We start from the raw sequence: 21324 nt of genomic DNA, 5'->3' as shown, positions 1-21324 counted from the left end.
ATATTTCCTCTCTGTAATGTATAGAAAGCTTTCCTAGAAAGAAAGAGGTGAAGCAATGCTGTATGCCATGGACAAATCTGAAAATATTTTCTGATATATGAAGTGCTGCCATGTTTAATTAGTATTTCTTAAATAGAACTAGCTCTTGACTATACTTTTCTAAATTGTGGTTTCAGTCTAAATACTGCGATTCATTACGCAATTTTGATTTAAGGGTTCCATTAAAAATAAAGAGAAATTGTTCCAGGAGTTAATCAAATTAAATATGCAAAAACTCCTGTGAATCAATGAAGTTTCCACTGTTAAGTGCAATACTACTATGACTAAACAATTTCAGCAATTAAAACTTGCGGAGGGTGGGGAGATGGGGTGGGGCCAGGGGAGGAATGAAATCACCAGTACAATAACACAAAGAAACACAAAGGACCAGGACAGGAAGGTAATAATATCTTCTACTATTGAAAATTAGGAATTTAAGAGCTTAACTTCAGGCTCATATTTCATAGCACATATATTATAGTTTATATTTCAAATATGAATCTTACCATAAATATGCACATATATGCAAATAACCCATTCCCATTAACCAAAGAGTAATCCCTTATTAAACATTTGAAAATCAGATACCACATGTCACCTTGTCAATTTGTTGAGATATATAGGGCTGACTATGATTTATTGAGAGATAGAAACGATTAGCTTATGCACAAAAAGAAAGCAAGGAGGTTATCTGAGAAGGTGATTTTGAAGATTTAAAGGTTAGATTTAAACAGCAGATTCAAACATTACTTATTACTGTTGCAGCACTGGGAAAGTATAATTTTTATCTATATCTGAGATACTGAATCTTTTCCTTTTCCTTTTTCCTCCGTCTAAGAAGAGCCCATTTCCCATGAGCTATTTCTGTGCATATAGCTGTTTGTTAAAACTGCTCTGAATAATTTTGTCTAAATGTCACTTGCTAGAAAAATATGTAGTTTTATTTAAGCCAGCACATCTCGTGGAGTCTCATGAAGAGAGGGTCAGATATATCCACACTTAACCTTTTTCTTGTGGGGTCCTAACCACCAGTTTGTACCTGTTCATTAAAAATAAAGTCAGAAAAAGATACCAAAGAACCACGAAAATACCCCCAACTGGAACTAGTATTTCTTTACCATACATCTCCAATATGTTTATGGTCATCTCTCTCATCTGTAATGTATTAGCTGATGAAACAGGCAACAAGGTAGTAAGGTTTAATACAGAAATGTCAGGAATTAAGCTGTTTTTCAACTAATTAAAGCTCCTGAAGATTTGTAGAAAAGGTCTTTAAGACCTTAATACAATTGTACCTTCCCAATTGTTTCCTAGAGATCCAAAATGGAAATTCAGAATGTCCGACACAGTCAGATATGTGTTTTTACATACACACACTTTCAGAAATTTCTTTCAGTTTGCTTTATTTGACACATGGGAAAAAGATGCAGCTGGATAGAACAGGGGAGAAAACAGTATCACATCACAAGCTATTGTTTTTTTTCAGATGTACCTTTGATATATAACAGTACAAAAAACTCAAACATTTAAAAATGAAACAGAATTTGTAATTTTTCATTTTTCTAACCTATTTTAAAATCTACCCTTCTTTCCCCAACAAAGTTAAGTTCTTACTCATGGCATTCAGAAACTTCAGATTCTTCAGGTGTAGGACTTCCTTCTGATTTTTTCCATCCAATGACGTATTTACTCACTGCTCCTTGTCTGTGGTATGGTTTTGAAACAGACCCAGAAATCTGTTGACTACTATTCTGCGACACTATATAGACTTTGGAAGTATCTAGGGAGCCACTCTTTTTAGAGCAATGTGTTGATGGGCTTCCTGAATGATGTGACCCACTGAAAAAGTAAAGAAAACACACAAAAACAAAAATGAAAACTGCTATACAACAACAAATCAGAAGTACTTTGCCTGGTATGCAGCTATAATTCTTCATGTTTTCTCAAGGTTAAAATCAATGTAGCAATATTGGTACAATAATTTTCTACGTATCAGCAGTGTATACATTAAAGCTCTCTGAGAACAGAACTGTGATGAGTTCCTAAAACAAGTAATGTATATAATTCAACTTGCTGAAATGCCAATGGAAACTGATATGAATTAAAATTCAAAGACTGACATACATATACATAGAATTTGTGCATGCAATTTTAAGTAAACATGTACACACACATTATTAATAGTATAATTCCACTTACATCAAGAACAACATAGGGAATTACCCTAAATATCTCTCATTATAAAACTCATGTGCTTTTCCACTTCATGTTAATTTTGCCAGTTCATGCCAGTTTAAACCATGGCTTTCATTCAGTACTGTTGAGAATTTGGTATTAACAGAAGCAAATTGCAGTTCAACAAAACCAGTTCTCTGGATAATTTTAATAGACTCTTTTATTATAAATAATAGCCCTAGTAGATATTAATGTAACTTTTTACTGAAGACTTTTGAAATTATTTAAAATAAACTAAAGTAAACGCTTCCTTGAAGAATAAATTTCTTTCTTTCCTCTTGGAGGTGAAGTAAGCAAAGCATTCAGAAGCTAAGTACCTGGCTTAAATCAGAGGTTGGAACTTGAAGCAGCAGCTCCAACCTTTTGTTGGTTGTTGGTTTCTGAATAGTAAACACAGTGCTATCTTTTAATCTAATCCCAAAATAATTAGATTAATTCAGAGCGGACCAAAAGGTGTTGCTGAAACCTTAACAAACATGGCTACTTTGCTGTCCATGCAGAGTCAAATACAAGCACACATGTGCACACGCATAGATGTCATTAGATTGAATTAAAATGTCTACCGTAGAAGAAGGCTGAATCATTAAGGCAACAGATTAATAATTTTGATCACATTATGTCCATTTAGTCTTAAAACCAATTTATTTTTCTCCTCCCTCTTCATCCTCAAAAAGTAGAAACAAGATTATGAGGTTTTGAGGGAAGAAAATAATGTGGGTGATGTTCAAAGCTTTTTTGCTTGCTATACTTGCAAATATGCAAAGAAATTATGTAAAGATGTGGTGAAGAAAATAGTTCAGTTATGAAAAACTGAAATCTAAAGATGAAGCAAACATTGAAGCACAATGTAAAATACATTTCAGACCGACAGCAAGGACATTATCCAGAGGAATTTAGACTTTGATTTGTAATAAATTTAAGAAAAATTGAGCATCCAACCTCATTCTGTAGGTTTTAAATAAGGGAATATTTTTGAATTGAAGAAATAAATGCCTATAAAAGCCTGGGTTTAGATATGTAATGGTTGGAACAAGCAGCATATAGTTTTAGGATATAAAAGATGTTCTATGTAAAAAACAAAGCAAAACTAAAGACAATGAAGCTAAGCTCTTTCAGCTTCAGTAACACGAAGGTATTTGATAATTCATGTGCATAACTTGTATAAAGTAGGAGAGAGAAAACCATTAATAACAGAGCTGTGAGACATAATATTGTGCATAGCTCGTCAGTCTTGTGGCTTGAGATACTGTTTCCCTCAGCAGGTTTGATTCCATTAATCTTACTCAGACACCACAGTATTAGTTTTTTCAGGGGGTTCTTTATCTGATGTTGTTAGATAATCAGGCCAGTATCTTTCAACCAACTAACATCTTTCCTGTGCACCAAGTAATGAGAATACAATTTTAATAAAGAAATTTTGCATTTATAGATCAATGACATTCCACCAGCCTGTGGGCTTGTTTTTTAAAGTTTTACACTGTTTTGCTACTGCAGAACAAGTTTACTACTTAACATTCAAAAAATAATTGTGAATGAATGTCTCAACAGTTTCATAACTTCATTGTTATAGATTATGAAGAAATACAAACTCATGTGTCTGACCAGTTCTAAAATATACATAGGAATCAGCAGTAGATATCAAATACTTGTACGTTAATTCAGCTTTCTTATGTCTACATGTCTAACATGTCAATGTTGCAGCATCACAGCTCTAAAATGAGATACGCTTTTAATAATTATGCCTCTGTGTGTTTTATTGGTGATGCCAGCTTTCAAACCCAACTGCAAAATCATTTATCACTCCAACATAATTTGAAGAATATGTAAGCGAAGTTTAAATAAAACAGTTGGGTCACATAACTTAAGTCTGACGTTTTCCTATAGCAAAAGGATTTGGCACACAAATTAGAAGGTGATCATTGGAAAACATTGTTATTGCCAAAGTGGGATTGGGCAATCTGAATGTGAGTCATCATCTCAACAATAGCTACTACTCTGGAAATGCCTAAGTAAACTCACTTAAAATCTATATGCTTTTTTTTTCTTTAATTTTTAATTAATCCATAAAATGTTTATTCCATGGAAGTGAGCAGCAGATTATTTAATGGCTGGCTGGCACTTTAAATACAACAGCTGCCACACAAGTGCTGAGAATACATATTCTAGCCATTAGAAATCTATTTCAGCTCATTATGAAGTCCCAGAAACACAAAGCTTATTTCTAGCGCTTCAGAAGTTTCAATATATAAAATTAAATCTCAACACACACAAAGAAGAGTAAATCTGGAGCTTCTGCATTATCACAGGGGTAGTGAAAGCTTAACGTGAATGCATTTACCTAGTTTTCACACTAGTCTATTCAATCTTCTATAACTTGTGAACAAATAAAATTTATAAGTCAGAGTAAGGATAGAAGACTAATTCACTCATGTCAAGCACATAAAGAAGTGAGGATGGAAGGTATTTGGTTATTTTCCTGTACTTATTGACATTGAAAGCAGGAAAATCAGAGGGAAAGAACAAAAAATTCCCTTCCATCCTTTACAGAGTAAAATCCTTAACACAGACCAAAGATCCAACTTCAAAGTCACCATAAAATGGGAACTGGGAGATAAAGAGAACCGGTGTACTTTCAAAGTTTACTTTACAAGAGATGTACCATGCACATATTCCATTGGTAACAAAAAGAGTAGCTGAAAATCAATCAGAAATTCAGTTCAGCAAACAAAATCATAAAGCATACAGCACAATAACATAAGTTCAGGGGGATGGTATCAATGCCACTTCACTGTATGTAAAAATTTTCCATCACTGCATGCAAAAAATTGTCCATTGCAATTTTTATGATTTCCCTCAGCATTAACTCCCAGTTGTACCATACTAAAAAAAAAAACAAAACCAAAAGAGTAGGTGCTTTTACTCAGGGATGTTTCCCAACTTTAAAAATCCAAGCAATGTACACAAAGATACATATCAAATCTCCATCAGATCTGGGAGTAGGGCTAGCTACGCTTTTTAGGCAAACTCATACAAATTTGCCTGAAAAGTGCTCATATATATGCATTTAAATACAATAAAATCAAAATCAGTTAAGTGCACTTTCAAAGAAAGGTAACCAGAATAACAAAAGTGAAAGCATTCTCTGTATGTTAATCTATAATCCATAGTCCCCAATTTGTAAGAAATACATACCTGGAATGAGAGGAGATTTCACTCAGGTCTCCCATACTGCCTTCAGCTGTATGACTGGTAGAAATAGCAGAGGCGTAGCTATGAACAGCGTACATTTTAGCTGGATCATCATCTGGCCCAGGAGCTTCAGAAGCCTCAGTCCACTGCTCAGTACGACAATGAACTCCAGATCTGCTGCCAGCAAGGTGCAAAGGGGCCAGAAGAGGAGCAGGCATGCAGGGAGCTGTATCAATTCCACTGTCAGTAGAGGCTCCCTTTATATATGTTAATCCAAGCAGCTCAGGATCCATCAGATCTCCCGAACCAAAGTGTTTTTCATCGCTGTTGCTGGATGTATTACTGGATAGGGTGTTGCTGCTTGAGTGGCTTGAACAGCTTTTGTCTCCAATCTTAACAACAAGAAAACAAATGTAAAAAGACCCTCCTCAAGTTAAATAGTATTTATTTTCATATAAATTACTGAATTTGTGCCATTCAGAGACCACTTTATTATTTTTTACAGTATGCTATAACTGCAAAGTGTGAAAGGAGCTAATTATACTACCAGTTTCCATAAAATGAATTGCACAACTGGCTAGACACATTAAAGGCTGATGTCACTGCAAATAAAAAGGCTCTAGTTCCATCTTCTATGGCAAATCTTAAGATCACACTTGAATTTCTGATTATAGGCCCTGCTTAACATCCATAAAATTGCATTTCTGAACAGTAAAAATAAGTGTTTGCTAAAGCTAGAAGCATTGGTAATTATTTGTTTAAACAAGTTCTACTGCAAATCTGAAAAACACTGAAGACTGAATTATCCTTGGCATTTTCCTCAGTGTGGGTGAAATATGCAGCTTATTGGATCAAATCCAATTGGATGTGTGGCTAGTTAAATTGAAGCCAATTGCGACGTATGCGTTCCAGATGAAAGTAACTGAAGTCACAGGGCCCTCAGCTAAGCATGGCTATTGAAGTGGAATAATTATGTCAGGCATTTGTGTCAATAAAGTTGGGTGGTTTTGTTGTTTTTTCAAAAGAGTTTTTATAGGGAGTGGATTAACTTATCTATGTGACAGAGTAGCCAGAATAAGGCAGATGGACTTGTATTTGGGCAGATGGACTTCTATTAGGTAGAATATAAGTGGGGAGGGCAACTAACTTTTTTATGAGATCCCCCTCCTGGCAGATGCCTATAAACATAGCTGTGGCTCATACATTAAAGCAGTTAGAAAAGGCAGCCCTTCCAGAAATGATACTTCCATTCCATATGGAAATTAAGAGGCCTCAAAATTTGAGAAAACAGTTTTAGAAAAAAAAAAAAAAAGGAGGGGTTACATTTGCATTCATTCCAACCTTTACAAGATGGTCATCGCTTTAAAAACAATGGAACAATTAATAAAAATATAATAAGCAGTTTTTCCACGGAGAGGGACTCAGAGAAAGGTGTCTGGAGAAAAGGCATGTCACTTCTTACTGTAAATGTAAAATGGAACCAAAGTGGAAAGAAAAAAACGTGGGTGGGGGAGCTCAGCATAGCCCTAATTGTTACATGTTGTAAAAGATTGTGTCATGGAGCAAGATTAAAAAAAAATAAAATAAAAAAATCTGCAGGAATATATTTATTCCAGAGCAAAGAGAGTGTGAAGATAGCTAGTGAAATTCTCCCCATCTTTCTTCCCCCAAGTTAAAATTGATAAAAAGACAGCATAGACTTTTTTTTCTAATGGTTAAAAATTTTACATAGTTCTTGTACATTTGCTGTAGCCCTCACTGTGAAATCCACTGGCTGGCAGAGTCACGTGACAAACTGAACTGAACAAAAAGGGGATGTACAAGAAAACATTACAAGGTCCTTTACAAGGTGATGACCATTTTTTTCCTGTTTTACAGCATGTACCAACAAAATGGCCTCATTTCCTTAGTATTATCTTTATAATAATGCTGGTTGTTACTTTGTAAAATACTGTTCTTTTGCACCTGCACTACACATATGCATATGCAGGCAAACACAAACACAAGCCCATTATGAAATTTTCTATTCAGACCCCCACCATCCTAAAAGCATGAAAGCTGCCATTATTAGCATAAAACTCTGATTGGAGTTAAGCAAACTCACCATTTAACTTTGGTATCGATGCTCTGTTTAACACTGATTGCTGCATATACTGATTCTAGCTTCCTCTTAACTTTGGCTTAAGGTAAAAGAAAGCATTTTTGTCTTCATGTGTATAATTCTACAGCATGATTCTGTTCATGATAGTATTTTTTTTGAGAAATATCAAGCTAGATTCTCATAAGGTATCTATGTACATAAGATGAAAAACTGCCCTCATATTCTCACCAATATAAATCTACAGATCGTATACAGATTCGTAATACAGATAGCAAGTTTTTCCATGTAAGCAACACAAAAAAAAAAAGGGAAAAAAAAGGTGCATATCATTAGTGTATTTTCAGTCTCTAAGTTATTGAGGATTTTGCCATTACTGAAGACATGACACTAAACTGGTAGACTAGAAATCTGTTCAGCATTCCCAACATACAAACTACATTTTTATTGTCCTCATAGATAATGGGTACTTCACACAACATGACAAGTGGTATGGTGAATATCTTTTTTTTAGAAAGGCTTTGAAATACTCCCAGATTAAGCAAGCCAGTATAAATGAAGCTGTAAATACACAGTTGAGAGTAGACTATACTAGTTTTATCTCCTCAGTTCCCCAAACCTAAGCCCTCTTGGAGTTCTTAGTTTATAAACACAAATTAAGCATAATCAATTCACCACACATCTAGGTGAGTATACCCTTTGCCTCTCAAAACACATCTTGGTCTTCATAAATCATTAAAGTGCATTTTTTAGATCTATTTCTTCAAGTCCAGAGTGGAGGGTTTTTTTGTGTTTTGTTTTAGGTTTGGATTTGTGGTGTTTTTCTGGGGTTTTTTTTTAGAGTTTTGAATGACATCCAAGTAAAAGACTTACATGTGATAGCTTGTTTGGCGACTCCTTGCCACTGCCTTCTTTCTGTAAAGCCCGATCTTTGTAGGAGCTCAGGACTTTGGTCGATGGTGCATGCCACTTGGTTTCTGCCATAAATAATTGTGTTTTAATTTCTGAATGCTAAAAAGATGAGTATACTGCACAAAGAAAAAAGGCACATGGCTTAGCATCAGCTTTCAAACCTGCTCACTATTTGGAATCAGAGATGCGTATCTTTGCAGAATTTCTTAAGATCTAGTTTTTCAATGATAACTAAGCAAAGTATTACCTAAATATCCCACAACGTATTCTGTTAGACTGTCTCTAACAGCCTCTGCTTTCACTGTCATATTACATGCTCTTTGTAATCAGACCTCCACATCAGAAGGTGGCTGCACTTCAACAGGTACTGCATGGCAAAGAACATTTGTTTTTAAGATGCAGTGGCTTTTATTACCAGAATGCCTTGTTCCTTCCAAAGTTTCCTCTCGTTCTCTGCCTCCTTCACACTCCAGTGAGCCTGAGCCTTGGTGGTGTTCATGGAGCAAAGGGGACTGGCACCTTTTAACATAAAAAGAAAATTAAGCTTTTTTTTTTTTTTTTTTTTCCCCTAGAAAACCAGTTACATGATGAAAAACAACAATACTCTTCAAAGTAAATATTTTGTAAGTGATTTGTTTAAACAATCATCATTCCCTCACACCAAGCAGGTATAGTAACATTTCCAAATGCTGCATGGAAATAATGCAATTTTTTCCAACAGCACACTTTTATCTTAACTGTGAACAGGCCAAGAAGACACTGAACTTTACATGCATTCTTGGGGCTATATATCCAAAGTTTTTTGCAACAGAGGATTATGGTAATGTATGCTTAATTACTTTATGAACTAAGTCCCACAGAAAAACGGGCAGGTTTTCACACTCAGAACACATAAGGCAGCACCAGATCCACTGCTTTGTATTGCACTGCAAAAGTTAAATTATTTCACTCTAAAACCAAGGTTGCTATTAGAAATAAGTATGCTGGGAAAATGACACGAGATGCATTTTCATGTGTTTACTGTCAAAAAAACTGCTACAGTTTTATTTGAATAATTAGCCTCTATTTAGGTGCCAGAGATTTCAGTGAGTATTCTGAAATTCTTTGAGGTGTTTCTAAGATATTGCATATATATATATATATATATCCATGCTACACGGAAAATCTTATCCACGAACAGTCATGCCAAAGCAATATTAAGGTTACAGACAAGAAGTCAAACTGATGTTTTCAATACTTAAGTTTTTTATTCTGAAAAGTAGTTTCTGAAAGCCAAGTGGCAAGCCCAGAATGCTTTTATATTTTGCTATGTAGATACTGCCATAGCTTAATGTTTTATAACAGGAGTGTTTTCAGCAGCTATATTTATACAAAGTGATACATTTAAAGTAAAATAATTTAGAACAAATGTCTCACGTAGTATTCTTCCAATGAGACCAGTATACTGGGGTGGTGTTTTACACACGGATAGGTACTTCTAAAAGTTCAGCACCAAGGGATTAACAGGGATGTGAAAGAACCGCCTATGTAACACAACAGCCTGTTAGGGAGAAGAGACGTCTGAAAGAGTGCTACTGTTTTGAGGAGATATGCTAGGGAATGGATGCCACTGGAACATACACAGTAGGAAAAACCTTTGACAAACCACAAAGATAATTTTTTAATCAATTACCCTTCCACTGAAGCAAAAGGAGGGGAAATTATTATTTTATTCCAGTTCTGAGTTACTAGCTGGTTTCTAGCTTGTTTCTGGGAAAACAAACCTAAGAACTGTTTGTTATTTATCTGAATTGTAAAATAACAATTTGGTGTTACAGAGTTAAAGTAGTATGGCTTCAAAATTGCATTAGCATACATGTTACATTAAAAGTTAGTAAACTTGTACATCTCAAAATATACTAATAGATTTTGCGAATAAATCTATGATTTTGAACATTCACAAAAGTTTTGCTTCAGAAAGAAGATGGATGGGAGCTGCAAGCAAGACTTTCTAAAAATAAATAAATAAATAAATAAATAAATCACCAATACCCGTCATATCCCACTTGCTGTCTCCATTGGCTGCTCCCGCTGGGCCCTGGGTCACTGGAGGAGGACTGGTTGCTCGGAGAACTTCTGTAATGTTTACTAGAGTCATTAACAGTGCACTGACGTATTTGTGGGGTTTCAGATTTGATCTGGGTTGTGCTTGTTTTATAAAATACATTCATTTTTACAAATAATGCACATCCAGTATGAACACACATTCATTTTGAGAATTTACTAACTTGATCTTAGTTTCATAAAACTTAAGTATTTTTAAAGTATATTATTTATTTCATCTCTAATAAAATATTTCCTAGTGAATATATAAAAAAGGCACAAAAAGAGAAAGACTAAGTGCCAAATCCTATTTTTGTTACATCCAGCTTTACTTCTGAACAAGTGGGACTACTCAGGAGTCAGAGCAGCTGGATGAGGTCTCTAAATCTACATATGGAAAGCTCTCATGATGTATCAGAAATGATTGTTAGCCACTTTGCATGTATTCCAATTTTCAACATAGTAATTTAGAAGAGGTAATAACAATACTTTTCTATTTTATTAATTCTTTGACAGAGAAAAGCAATAAAAAGACATTTTCTTGCATAGTGTGATTTTGTACTTATTAAACTTTTGAGCCTCATATATTAACCATATTTCTAAATCTCTTCTTGGATTTCCAGATAGTTGAAATGCAATGTTCAAATATTGTTTTAATCACCCCCCTATCCTTTACTTCTGTGCATATCAGTCTGTAACTAAAAAATTATTTCCCTCAGTGACATTAAAGTCCCTGTATTTCCTTTTTTTTTTTAATATTATGGTTTCTGTTTGCTTTTAAAGGCTATATGTAGAAATGAATGTATGTACTCAGGGAAGAGGTGAAAAGAGGTAGTTTTGGAAAGAGGTAGTTTTGGATCTATGTACAACACTTTTCCAAGGATATGACATTTCATGACCAACTTTACTGTTCAGCTTGAAAATTTTAAAGACATCAGCTATTATGTCTAACAGCCAAATACATATACAATAAGCAGATTCTATAGTGCCTAATTTTTCAGCATGTCTCTCTCTCATAAGTATTGACAGGACTGAGCCTCTCTCAATCAAGTGAAACAGTCTACAGGCTGCAGTTGAATTTAGTTGCATGTTCTTGCTTCTTACCACCAAGAACTTTGCATTTCTTGCACAGCTGAAGTGACCCAGCATTAAGGAATGGGTAAGTTATGATCCCATGTGCTTTCAGCCTCCAGAATGATGTTTAGGCCATTGTCCTTAGAACTGGGACACTGGTTTGTACTGCCCCGGGCTGAAGAACGTCTAGATGCCAAGCTTTCCATTTGCTAGACAAGAGTCTAGTCATTAGCCTACAAATGGTGGCTACAAAAGGAGAACCACAGAAAGCCCGTCAGTGAATCCCTCACAGTTCCTCTACAGAAGAGTTGCAGATGCCTGCTCTCAGGAATGGACACCAGACTCCAAGTGAAAGGACACACTCGCCTACAAGCTTCACTCGCCTAACTCAAGGACTGAAGTACGTGTAGACTTCTTGATCTGAAAAAGCAGAGTGAGTCTCACTGAAGCTTCACTCTCAGCCACTTGCCATCACAGAATTAGGCATTTTGTAGGAATAGGAGTAGAGCTTGTATTTCTTACTAATATGATTCTATGATCAATGCAAAACATTTGAATTGCCTTCTCAAAGCATTTAACTCTCCTCAGGAACTGTACTAGGAGCATAGGTGTTCAGTTCCCAGTTTTTAATTTCACTCCAGGGATTGGGCACCTAGCTGGTACATGTCACAGTAGTTGAATTGCTGCTGCTTAAGTCTTTTACTATGTCTAGCCCACATTTCTGTTGCTTCTTCCTCTTTTTATATCTAAAAATAACCATTTTATCACTGACTTCAGTGTGCTCATGCTCAGATCAGTTGCTATAACTTCCCTGTTTTATCAACCTGCTTCTTCCTGCCTGCACTCTTCAACTTGTCTAAATTGATATTGGGTCTCTGACCTTCTAAAATCTCATCATCATTTTCCTAGCCTGAGTATACATTTTCACCCGTGCAAGACTACTTATAAGTACTAATCAACCTTATTTCAAATTCTTTTCTTTTAAGCCCATTTCTCTGCTAAGCCATCAACTATGCCTCTTCCCATGTGGAAAGACCCTGCCAATTAGGTACCATTCTTTTCACGTTTCAAGACCCACATGTCACAGTTCATCATTTTCCTCTCTTTTCATTATTTATACTCTGTACTATGTCTTCCCCAGAATAGCACTTCTGCATTGTACTTGCTTAAGTGATACAGGAATTTCTTCATGACAAGAGATAGCTTCTCTCTCAGAATTTTTTCCACATGCTTCACTGAGTGTTAGGAGAAGCACAATTTATGTTTGTGAGTTTTCTGGAAATGAGTAGTATGTCAGAAAGCTTTCATTTTTTTCTCTGTATAGGCATACAGTATGCTTAATAAAGCTCCATACATCCTGAAGAAATTCTAGACATTTGATACATTGTCTCCTTATGCTAGATTTTACCAGGAATTTCAGTACAAGACATTAGGAAAAGTTTAACGGTATACAGTTTATAACGGTATATACATGCTTACAGAAATGCATCTCTCCTTTTTTTCAGGGGGTGAGGATGCAGTTAGGGAAGAAATAGAATACAAGTGGCTGTATTGGGGAGTCTGCCTTCCCCAGACCACAATTTAGACATATTTTTAAATATATACTACTATTACCTGTATATATTTCAACCTATGTAAAATGCCACTAATTCTTTTCTACTAAATAAGATAGTGTAGCAAAAGTGGTACCTCATTATTTCATCCAGAATTTTTAAAAGCTATTTAAAACTAGTATTTTAAATTTTCATATTAATCAGATATTTTTGACATGCAGTATTTTTTCCTTGGATATTAGAACTACATTGCAAACAACAAAGGACAAAGAGTGCTGCTCAAGACATATGGCTTTCCTAAATAATTCAAAGGTTAAATGTATTACAAATTTTTAAATTATTTAAAAGTATTTTTTAATCTTATGAAGAATTACGATTAAATAGAACAGAGCTAACATTTAAGGACACCATCCCATCATCTAAGAGGTGTTACATATTCAAATCACAAGCTCTGCTTTGTTTAATTAAAAGTAAAGCAAAGCATAAGGACTGGTAATGAGTTACAGAACCCTTTGAAACTATGCCAATAGCTTGGTAATGAGATTAAATAATTCATTTTTAAAGGGATGAGTTAATTTTATTTACACTCATTATTTGTTTAAATAGGATCCCAAAAGGTGAGGGACAGGACATTATTTAGATCAAAAAGTAACAAGGCAGTTTCCTACTTCATAGATTTGGGACTAGAGGGAAAGGTTAATCGTCCTCAGTGGTAGGATCCTCAGTACAATCCACTTCGATCACAAACAACAAAAGTCACTTGTTTCAAGTAGAGGGAACTGGGCTCAGTGAATGCTCTTCAGTGCAACCTCAGAATTAAAATTATCGTCAAAACTCAACAAAATAAAGTTTAAAAAAAATGAATTATACCAAAGTTCTAGAAAGCAGAGATACCTAAAGTAAGGCGCATCAGGAAAATGACAGGCATTAAAGGGAGAGTGTATTACCTTGCACCATCTGGCAGTTTTCTATCAAAGGAAGTGCTGCGAGGAATGGCTGTCTGAGCCTGCTGGAGAAGCTGCTGGCACTGCAGTCTGTCAGATGTTCCTAGGATTGGAGAGGCACGAGAGAGGGGCTGCCCAGCGGGAGTCGGCACCCGATGCCAAGTGGTATTCCTTCTGAAAGGGGTTTTATACTCACATGGGGTGCCTTCACTGTCAAGTTTGTATTCCACCATGGGTATACGACAAAGTTCTGAACAACCCCTGAGGGACAAATAAAAACGTTGATCAGTCTTACTGGAAGGAACAGAAAAAGAAGTCTTGCATTCTATGTCAGAAGTCTATGCATATTTTTCTTGCCAGTGCCCAAAGGTATCCATATAGCATTGTACAGCCCTTCAAATGCTTGAAAACTATCATGCCAAACAGATTGGAAACATTTCAAAATAAAGGATTTTCTCTCACGTGCTCAAACATTTTTGAACTCTCTCCTTGTCCTTCAAAAAGTAAAAAATATTAAGCTTTTATAAATTAATATGGGTTGCCTGGAAGAGAAATGGGGAAGCGGAAGGAAGAGAAATCAGGAACAGTCTGGCTCACAACCTCTGCGTGAAGCTTACAGTGTGGTTAAATACTAAAAGCATTCCCAGAAAGTGTAAACTCAGGTAAAAATAGTGGCAGTGTTCCCCAAAGGATCAGTCTGCCAGGGGGATATTTGCTGTAGACTCAGACTGGAGTTGAATTCAGGGGTACAGTTTCAGAAATTAGTGAAGAGAAACTTCACACCACTTCAAACTTCAGCATTGATTATCATTGCAGATATTTTATATTCTCACATACTGTCTCCATTACATGTTTGATAAGCAGTGCATACGAAATTAATGTCTCTAATGGAAATACCCTAAATCATTCTAATGCAGCACATGAAGTTTAAGTAAGAAATAGCGAAAATTTGCTTCTCTGTCTCAACTACAATTCTGCTCTATCCCTTGAGCTGAGTCTTGATTGAACTTTGCTTCTGTTGAAAACTCAACATTCACCATTTCCAACTAAATTAAAATCACCTACAGAAAGTATATAGTAGGGTGTGTGAAAAGTATTTCCAGTCTTAATACAGAAAATGTTTTGGCACAAATGACAGCACAAATGTGCAGTTAAAATAAATTGTACAGATTCTCATACATTAAATTACTGTGCCCTAAAGTTTCTGAACCAAACACCAAAATAACATTTTCATTGTCAGTGAAAGCAATTTAAATAACCCCCACTTCTTATAAAAATGCTAACCATGTAATTTAAGGTTGTTGAAGAGGAGTGTGCAACTGTGGCAGTAACACAGTAGATACTCTGTATATGTCCACTCTGATTGTGCCAAACGCTTCAGGCTGATGAATTTTGTGGTACTAAACAGGCAAACTGTTTATCCTGTAACACTGAGTCTCAGTCTGTGCTTGCACTCAAACACATGAAGAAGGTAAATAAAGAACTATAAAATATAGAGGATAAAGCATTGAGAGTGGAGATAAGTAGGTAATGTAGGGTAGAAGACACCACGATGAGGACAAGCTGAAGAGGGGTCACTAGAATACTGCAAAATAGAACTCAAGAATTCCTGGTTTTTCAAGGTTATTCTGTGACCGGAAATATCAGTATTAAGCTCACCAGTAAAATTTGACATCAGTAAATTCTGCTGACAAAGCATAGTTGGACATGCTGGAATTTCTTATCTTTCTTTGTTTATTTATTTATTAAAGTCGAAAGGATCGTGCTAAAACTGTGCATCAGAAGAACACTAATATTGCAAGCTTAAGAACTCAGAAGGTAATTGAAAATTTTTTTTTGGTGCACACATAACTTTAATCTGTCCTTTTTCTGCCAGTGAAGTAAAATCATATACGTCCTCTTTTGCTTTCAGCAAAGAACTCTTTACCACATCCCATGCATATAACAGCATTGGTTGAAGAGGTACTACTCCACATATAACTATCATTATATTTTAATATGTGTCAGATATTTAGTTGCATTTTTCTGCACTGTTTTGTGATAAGAAATTATTTGATGGCTGCATACTTTCACTGGGTATAAAACTCATTTCTTTCCAGCTTCTCTTATCTCACAGCATCAGAGAATTTCACAAGAACGATTTTCTGGTTGTAGCTTCCCCATGGTAGTAAGAAGACCCCGATGGTCTCCTCCCACAGACAAGGAATGGAACTACAGAGAAACCAATGTTATAAAATTATCAATTAGTGTCAGAAGGTCAATTTGATGTATCTAAAGGATTCCCCTGCTCTAACAATGTCACATTTATTCAGACCACCATTTCAAACTACTTCATTTATTTTTTAAAGTTGTTTCACACTTCTGAAAACCACAAAGCACATGTCAAGCTCTTAGAATGATGAACACCGCGGAATGGCCAAATGAAGCAAATTGCACAGAATCACACAAACATTTCTACTGCAGAAGCATACTGCAGAACGTATTTCTCCTCCAGTGCAATATTCAACTGCTTATATCCCAAGACCATTTTTCTCTTAATAAAGTACCCTGCCTCATTCACTGCCTGCAAGAAATGACACCACAGTGTAAGAGACTATAGCCTCTAGCAACGTAGCCTTGATTCATTTCCAGAGCAGGTCCGTGTTACATGAGCATAGAAAGTTCTTAAAGAAAATAATAACCTGATTGATTATTCAATTAAAGACTTCCATAAAGCTTACAAAATGAACAGAACAAAGAAAGTCCACATGACATAGCAAGGTTAATATTAGTTTTGTGCATTGCATAATTTTTCATGTGGCGATATACGCAGTTTATCATTATTTGACTAGGAAGTTGAACAATCATCTAGGCTACAATTTCAATCATGCTTCTGCTCATTTCTTAGAAGTGTTTCAGCTCCTTCTTCATTCCGATAGACCTTAAATGTTAGAAAAAACCCACCCCCTCCCCAACTTTAATTATTAGGATATGGATTTCACAGTTTGCCTTGGTAATTAAGAAAGTTACAGCATGTAACTGCCATTGTATCCCTTATTAGATACCCCCATAAAGTACTTTAAGTGCTGTAAAAATAGCCATGGGTTTTGAAGGTAAAAGGGATTGTTACTACTGTTTAGTTTGACTCAGCTTGCTAACTGAATGACTAAAGCATAATATGAAAATAGCAAACAACAAACTTTCTGCAAAGAGTTTAAAATTTTGCAAAATTTTTTTGTTTGTTTACATCATGAAAATGTATTCCTCTGACAAATGGGAAAAAAATAAATATTCAGGACCCATTTCAAATCGCTATTTAAATCTAACAGTGATACTTTTACATTCAAAATGGAGCCCCAACATGACTGATGTAGCTGCCCCCCCTCCCCCCCCCGGCTTTTGTGGCTAAAATGGAACTACTTTATATGGCTTGCTTTGTCACATAGACTTTTTAATTTTAATTTAAAAGTGCCAAATCAATCAGTTCAACATTTATATGAAAAATTACGCTTCATTGCTTCACAAGCACTGCCTAAAGAACAGATAATGCAGTATATTGTGATATGTAATAGCCATAACTGCAGCTACCTTCTATATCAGAAACAAAGAGAATTAATTGCTTCATGCCTGCAATCCAGTAAGAATCCCCACCCTCACTGTGGATCAAACTGCAAGTTATTTTGCATGAAAAACCCCACAAAACTAAATGCAATTTCCTATTAAATATTTAATTTGACCATTATCTAACTTCTATTTTTAATAATGTTACTTATTCCAATGGATGAAGAATATATATTGGCACTGGTATTGAATGATAGCTTTTAATTCACTTCTTAATTTAAATTTTTATTTTTTTTAAATTAACTTTAAAAAATATGTAAAGACAAATCTATATTTTATGGTTTTAAAAATATATTTCAATTTATGTTAAACAAGAATTGGATATCAAATATCTTTCCCTATTACAGTCAATACAACATTTTGAAAAACAGACCGGTTATTTATCAAGCAAGTGTGACCAAGTCTTAACCACACATCAGAAATGATAGCACTTCCTGTCCTTCAGTATAGTTCAGTATTAATGAAATCAGTCCTTCAACACAAAGCAGACTCCTATTAATATCTTTGGTTCAAGAGCTATATTATCCCATAAAAAATTTGGTTAATAAAACCTACTCTGCAATTACACAGAGCATGATTCTATAATATAGCTAGCAGGTCATGACTTCATATTAAAATTTAAAAGTCCACTATAAAAACCTGCAATATTCAAATGTTACTGCAAGGAGCATTATGTTCTGAAATGATTATCAAGCAGTCCATTAAATTTTTCAAGCTATGTTAACCAAAGCTTTCAATATTAATTTTAAGATTATATATAAAGGTTCTGTAAAAAGCTCTGTGAAGGGCCTACATTAGGCAAGGATGACAGTTAAAAAAGGTAAGTGTTCATCTCCACAGAAAAGTTGGAAGCTTTCACATACTATGATTAGCAGTTCGCCACCTTGATAACCACACAAAAGCCTTCTTTCAACTGGTGTTGATAGTGGTAAGACATAACTGTTGATAGTGAACTACTGTTGATACTGAACTACTGGTGTTCAGTATCTGGACCCCAACTAGCTACAAATTTCACGTACCATGAATGATTTGTTAGGGTAATAACAAAACTAGAATGACTGGTTACAATTTAACTTTAGTTTAACGTATCACTGATCTGAACCACTAAGGGGGATGTAGGGACACAGAAGTAATCACTGGTGTTCACCACTTGTATTACACCGATAAATTATCCCTTACTATCACCATTTCAATACAAAACATTTAATCTTGCTCAATAAGGAGCCTTTATCTGTACCAAGCATTATAGTAAATAATTGCATTCTTCTAGCTCAAACTTTGCATTTGAAAGTAATCGCTTCTATTACGGTTCATGTTTGTTTTTAGACTACAGCAGTTCCCACAAGGTGTCACAATGAGACTGAGGAGTCATCAAGCAATCTATTAAATCCGCATAATAAAACATAGATTAATTTCACATAATTGTAGGGACTTAACTGAAAAGCAGAATTTAGTAACTTATTTCTTCTTAGACTCACCACGCAGTTAAACAAGACATACATGCATTTCCCCTTCTCTAACCTTCTGAAGTGCCTCCTGGAGGTAACCCCTCCATTCCATTGACTCCCTACATCTAATGCAGTGCAAGTGCAAGACATTAGATAAGATTCAAATGGTCTAAGAGAACTCTGGTCAAAAATTCAAGAAAAAATTCCATATTCTGGTATCTCAGAAATGTATTACTAGTAGACATACCGCATCAAAAAAGAAAAAGATGTCATTTGACAAATAGTAAATCAGTTTTACTTTAAAATAATTTCATAGCACAACATATGTATGCGATTGCTTATGGCAACCTCAGATAAGGCTGCTGCCCACTTTAGCACTCCTGGCTTAAGGCAAGTGGTAACTCTCTGACAGTCCCTTCACAGAGCTGAAGAGTTGAAGCTGACAATCCCTCATTATGAAGGACTCATTGTCCTTCTCATCTTTGTTACTATTCAGTTTTAAACAGAATCTTTGTATTGGTGAGCTGACAAACAATTTAGAGGCCTCCTAAGAGCCTCTAGCCTGCACTGTTGTATGAAAAAGACAAGAGAAATACAGACAGGAGGTTGGATGAAAGGAGCTAGTCAGGAAATAAAAGAGGAGAGAACGGCTCAAAACAACCAAGGAGCTTGGCTTACTTGTATGCATACTTGTATGTAACAACCCCTGCAGTCTCTGCTGATGGAAACTAGGACACAAGCAGAGCAAGTCACACTTCCAAATCCCAGAAAACAGGAAAACAGCTACATCAAAAGACAACAATCATGGGGAACAAAAGCTATTGGCAAGAAGGAAGAACCACTGGGAAAAACAGATAAATAGGAAATATTTTTGTGACATCAAAGAGAAAAGCCTTCAAAATTCACCATAAGATTGTAGATGAAGAAGAGCTGGAAAACTAACAGTTGGGATGCAAAAGTTATATTAAGCTCCCACTTAAGAAATGGAAATAGCGAGTAACAGAGAGGACAAATGAAGTAGGAGAACAGAACCGAGTAGAGACCTAAGTCTTTGAGCTATGAAAGGACTGAGTTCAGAATGAAGCCTGATTTTGAAGTAGTCTTTAAGATACTGGAGAGACAAGATTAGGAATAAGACCACACATGAGGAGATACAGGAATCAGTTGTGAAGAAGTAGTAAATAAAGATATTTTACGTGATACAGTCAGTTGAATCTAAAATAAAATGGCAAATATAAAGTTTGGCTCCATACATATGCTGTTTAATGACTCACAAATATATCTTTTTTAATGAATTGAAAAAAATGTATCTAATTTGATTCAACAAAAAATCTAAATATAACAATTGCAGCAGTAAAATATCTTTCTAGTTCAGAAATAACATCTTTGGAACCCCAAAAGGCTTCAAAAAGAGAATAGGAGATTTAACTAACTACTGCAAAGCATGTCCACAGATGCCTCCACCAGTCAGATTCAGGAGGCAACTGATTCTTTCAAACTTCAGATTTCCAGGTTATCAAGAGCTTTTTGAGACATTTTGTTCTTTACTTAAGTAGGAGGAACTACGATACTCTTCAAAGCAACTCCGCATAGCAGCAAAAAGACATTCAACGAGTAACTCCTGCCTTCTTTATTTGAAACAGCATAAAAATATCAAGCTACAGATGACCATGAAGACATTAACAAATGTTAGCAGTTGCACACAGCACAGCAATCACCTAGACTGATAATATACCGATCTTAAAACCAATTCAGTGAAATGTGTTTCAAGAGATGTATTTTAAATTTCACTATGCAGAACTTTCATCCAATTCTCTTCTACAAACAAACGAACAAAAGACCATACTTCTGATAAAGAAAGAGAAATATTCCTCAAGCATACTTTAAGTGGTTACATCTATATTTTACTTCAATTGATGGACCAAATGAACAATTTGAAGTCCAAGAGCTTCTAAGACCTGAAATTTAGCATCCAAATTGTAGTAATAGCCTAAACCCAACTCATAGTCTCTGTATAGGTCTTGTAAGCCGTATTCTAAATACCAGAGTCCATTGATATAAACACTCCAAACATGCTCCAAGGTTTGCACTATAGTGCCTGTCAGCCACACTATCTGCTAGGCTGAATCATGAATGCAAGTAAGTGACAT

At 35.3% G+C, this 21324-nt stretch overlaps 1 protein-coding gene across 4 annotated transcripts in view; it reads right to left on the bottom strand.

Moving 5' to 3' along the window:
* The window catches only part of SIPA1L2 (signal-induced proliferation-associated 1 like 2), a 107891-nt gene that overhangs the window by 22428 nt on the left and 64139 nt on the right, over positions 1-21324 (bottom strand). For all 4 annotated transcript variants that reach the window (XM_014951021.1, XM_014951022.1, XM_014951023.1 and 1 more), the window contains exons 10-15: positions 14130-14387; positions 10505-10588; positions 8889-8992; positions 8435-8538; positions 5467-5855; positions 1654-1878 (exon numbers count right to left, since the gene is read on the bottom strand). In XM_014951021.1, the coding sequence (XP_014806507.1) occupies positions 1654-1878; positions 5467-5855; positions 8435-8538; positions 8889-8992; positions 10505-10588; positions 14130-14387 (1164 nt within the window). The remainder of the gene's footprint in view (positions 1-1653; positions 1879-5466; positions 5856-8434; positions 8539-8888; positions 8993-10504; positions 10589-14129; positions 14388-21324) is intronic.

Source organism: Calidris pugnax, unplaced genomic scaffold (genome assembly GCF_001431845.1).
Source record: "Calidris pugnax isolate Ruff unplaced genomic scaffold, ASM143184v1 scaffold24, whole genome shotgun sequence".
Taxonomy (NCBI): domain Eukaryota; kingdom Metazoa; phylum Chordata; class Aves; order Charadriiformes; family Scolopacidae; genus Calidris; species Calidris pugnax.
The sequence above is the reverse complement of the archived record's forward strand: the minus strand, read 5'-3'. Positions and strand labels throughout refer to the sequence as shown.